At 58.8% G+C, this 2,133-nt stretch overlaps 1 protein-coding gene across 1 annotated transcript; it reads left to right on the top strand.

The window, feature by feature from the left end:
- Positions 1–3: 3 nt before the first annotated feature.
- LOC113405605 (cytochrome P450 2G1-like) lies at positions 4–2,014 on the top strand (the record flags this gene model as incomplete). Its single annotated transcript, XM_026646827.1, has 3 exons — positions 4–106; positions 878–1,065; positions 1,636–2,014. Coding segments are annotated over 3 exons (654 nt in total), but the record flags the coding sequence as incomplete, so codon positions are not given.
- Between the last annotated feature and the right edge of the window lie 119 nt (positions 2,015–2,133).

Genomic DNA, 2,133 nt, shown 5'->3' with positions numbered 1-2,133 from the left:
AACTTGGTGCTCACCACGCTCAACTTGTTCTTCGCCGGCACGGAGACTGTCAGCTCCACCCTGCGCTACGGGTTCCTCTTCCTCATGAAGCACCCGGAAGTCGAAGGTAAAGGAAGGAAAAGGCTGGATCGTTTAGTGAGTGGGATGCGAGTTTCCATGAGCTACCCGGAGCTTTTGTGATCGGCTGCAGGGATGAAACCCAGATCCTTCTGCCCAGGCCCCTATCACTTGATAAGGAGAATCTCCATTAACTGCGGTGTAGGGGCTATGGCACATAGGCAGTTCATTCCCACCCTGCAGAGGGCAGTGGCGTTCAGACCCACTAATGTGCATCTAATGAGGCCCTTGGTGAGTTCTCTCTGCGTAGAACTCTCTCTCTCTAAAAACTGCCTCTGCTAAAGGACCGGCCGCTCGACGGGTTAGTGTGGGTCACACGCAAACTCGCACGCACACGTTCCAGCCCTTTGCAGTGGGATTCCAGTGACTGCTAGCGCCCGACCCATGGACATGGCCGATAAACCTGCAGGTCGGGGGCTCCGTCAGCCAGGGTTGGCTGCCGCTGCCCCAAATACACCCCCGTGACCCGCACCCTGTTAGCCCCACCGAAATCTGCAACCGCTGCCCTGGGCTGCCCCAGAAATCTCGCTGGTGGCAACTGGCGACCTCTCCCTCCCCTGTGCCCGGCTCTTTCTCTAACTATTAATTGCTTCAGTGGCCAGCACCAGTAGAAGTCCCCCGTGGCAGCAGGCCGTTCCGCAGGTCAGCCCCGTCGGGATTGGTGGGGCTTTAGTGCCGTGAGGCCCTGCCACTCTCCCGCATGGCCTGGGGGCTGTGATGCCCGCGCGGTTCCCGCAGAGCTCTGCCGGCCTCTCCACAGAAAAAGTGCACCAGGAAATCGATCACGTCATCGGCCGCAACCGCATCCCCGCCTGCGAGGACCGGATGAAGATGCCCTACACGGATGCGGTGATCCATGAGATCCAGAGGGTGACGGATATCGTGCCCATGGGGGTGCCGCACACCGTGATCCGGGACACCCAGTTCCGGGGGTATACCCTCCCCAAGGTGCGGGGCCGGGGGGCAAACGGACAGGGTTGAAATCGCGAAACCTCCCGGGTTTAGGGGTTGCTTTTGCAAAGGGAAAGGTGGTTTGGGGCTGAGCCCCGGTTGTCTGAACCGCCCCAGAACCGTAGGGACTAGAAAGTGACAGTGGGTGCAAACATCCGTCCCCCTTTCTGGCGACACAAACTTCCCCCAAGAACGGCGTCACAGCAATAAACGATCCGCCAAAACCGAGAATAAACAGCCCCACGGAGGAAGGGACCGACTGCCCCACCCTCAGCCGTGGGTCAAGATTTTACGGAACCCTCCAGTCTCGCCAAAGGAGGCGTGGGTATGTATCCCACTGCTAACACCACTGCGGCGATTACAGAGACTCAGGACACCAGGGTCGGGGGAATCCCAGACTGTCTTTATGTCCCGTTTACTCAGATAAAACGATATGCCCCGTTGTGATCCCCGGACTAGCGGCTCTCATGGGCACTCTCGGGATATCTCCTATGGGTGGGTGGAGGTTGAGGTTGGAAGAGATACAGGTGTATTTAATCCTTACCTCTCTCGTCTCCATTTCCCCAGGGCACCAACGTGTTCCCCTTACTGGGCTCTGTCCTACGGGACGCGAAATACTTCAGCCACCCAGAAGAATTCAACCCGGGGCATTTCCTGGACGAGAACGGCCGCTTTAAGAAGAACGACGCCTTCGTGCCGTTCTCCTCAGGTACAGAACCTGCCTCGTGGCCCTTAACGCTCGCCCGCTGCTCTCTGGAGCTGGTCGTCCCGGGGCTGGGCCGAGGAGCCGCCCCTCTCCCACTGACCAGCCCTAGCAAAGCTACGGTTCCACCATCGTCTGACCTAATAACACGGCCCATGAATAGCTGTGTGGGCCAGTCCATAATATTCAGGAGACCTAGGTTCTATTCCCGGTTCTTCAAGGTGTGAGGTCTACTGGTTAGACTCTGGGAGCCAGGACGGCTGGGTTATACCCCAGCTCTGGGAGGGGAGTGGGGGCTAGTGGTGAGAGCAGGGGGCTGGGAGCCAGGACTCCTGGGTTCTATCCCCAGCTCTGGGAGGGGA

Source organism: Terrapene carolina, unplaced genomic scaffold (assembly GCF_002925995.2).
Source record: "Terrapene carolina triunguis isolate 2854851 unplaced genomic scaffold, T_m_triunguis-2.0 Scaffold45188, whole genome shotgun sequence".
In the NCBI taxonomy this organism is placed as follows: Eukaryota; Metazoa; Chordata; order Testudines; family Emydidae; genus Terrapene; species Terrapene triunguis.
This window is presented reverse-complemented; position numbering and strand designations above follow the sequence as displayed.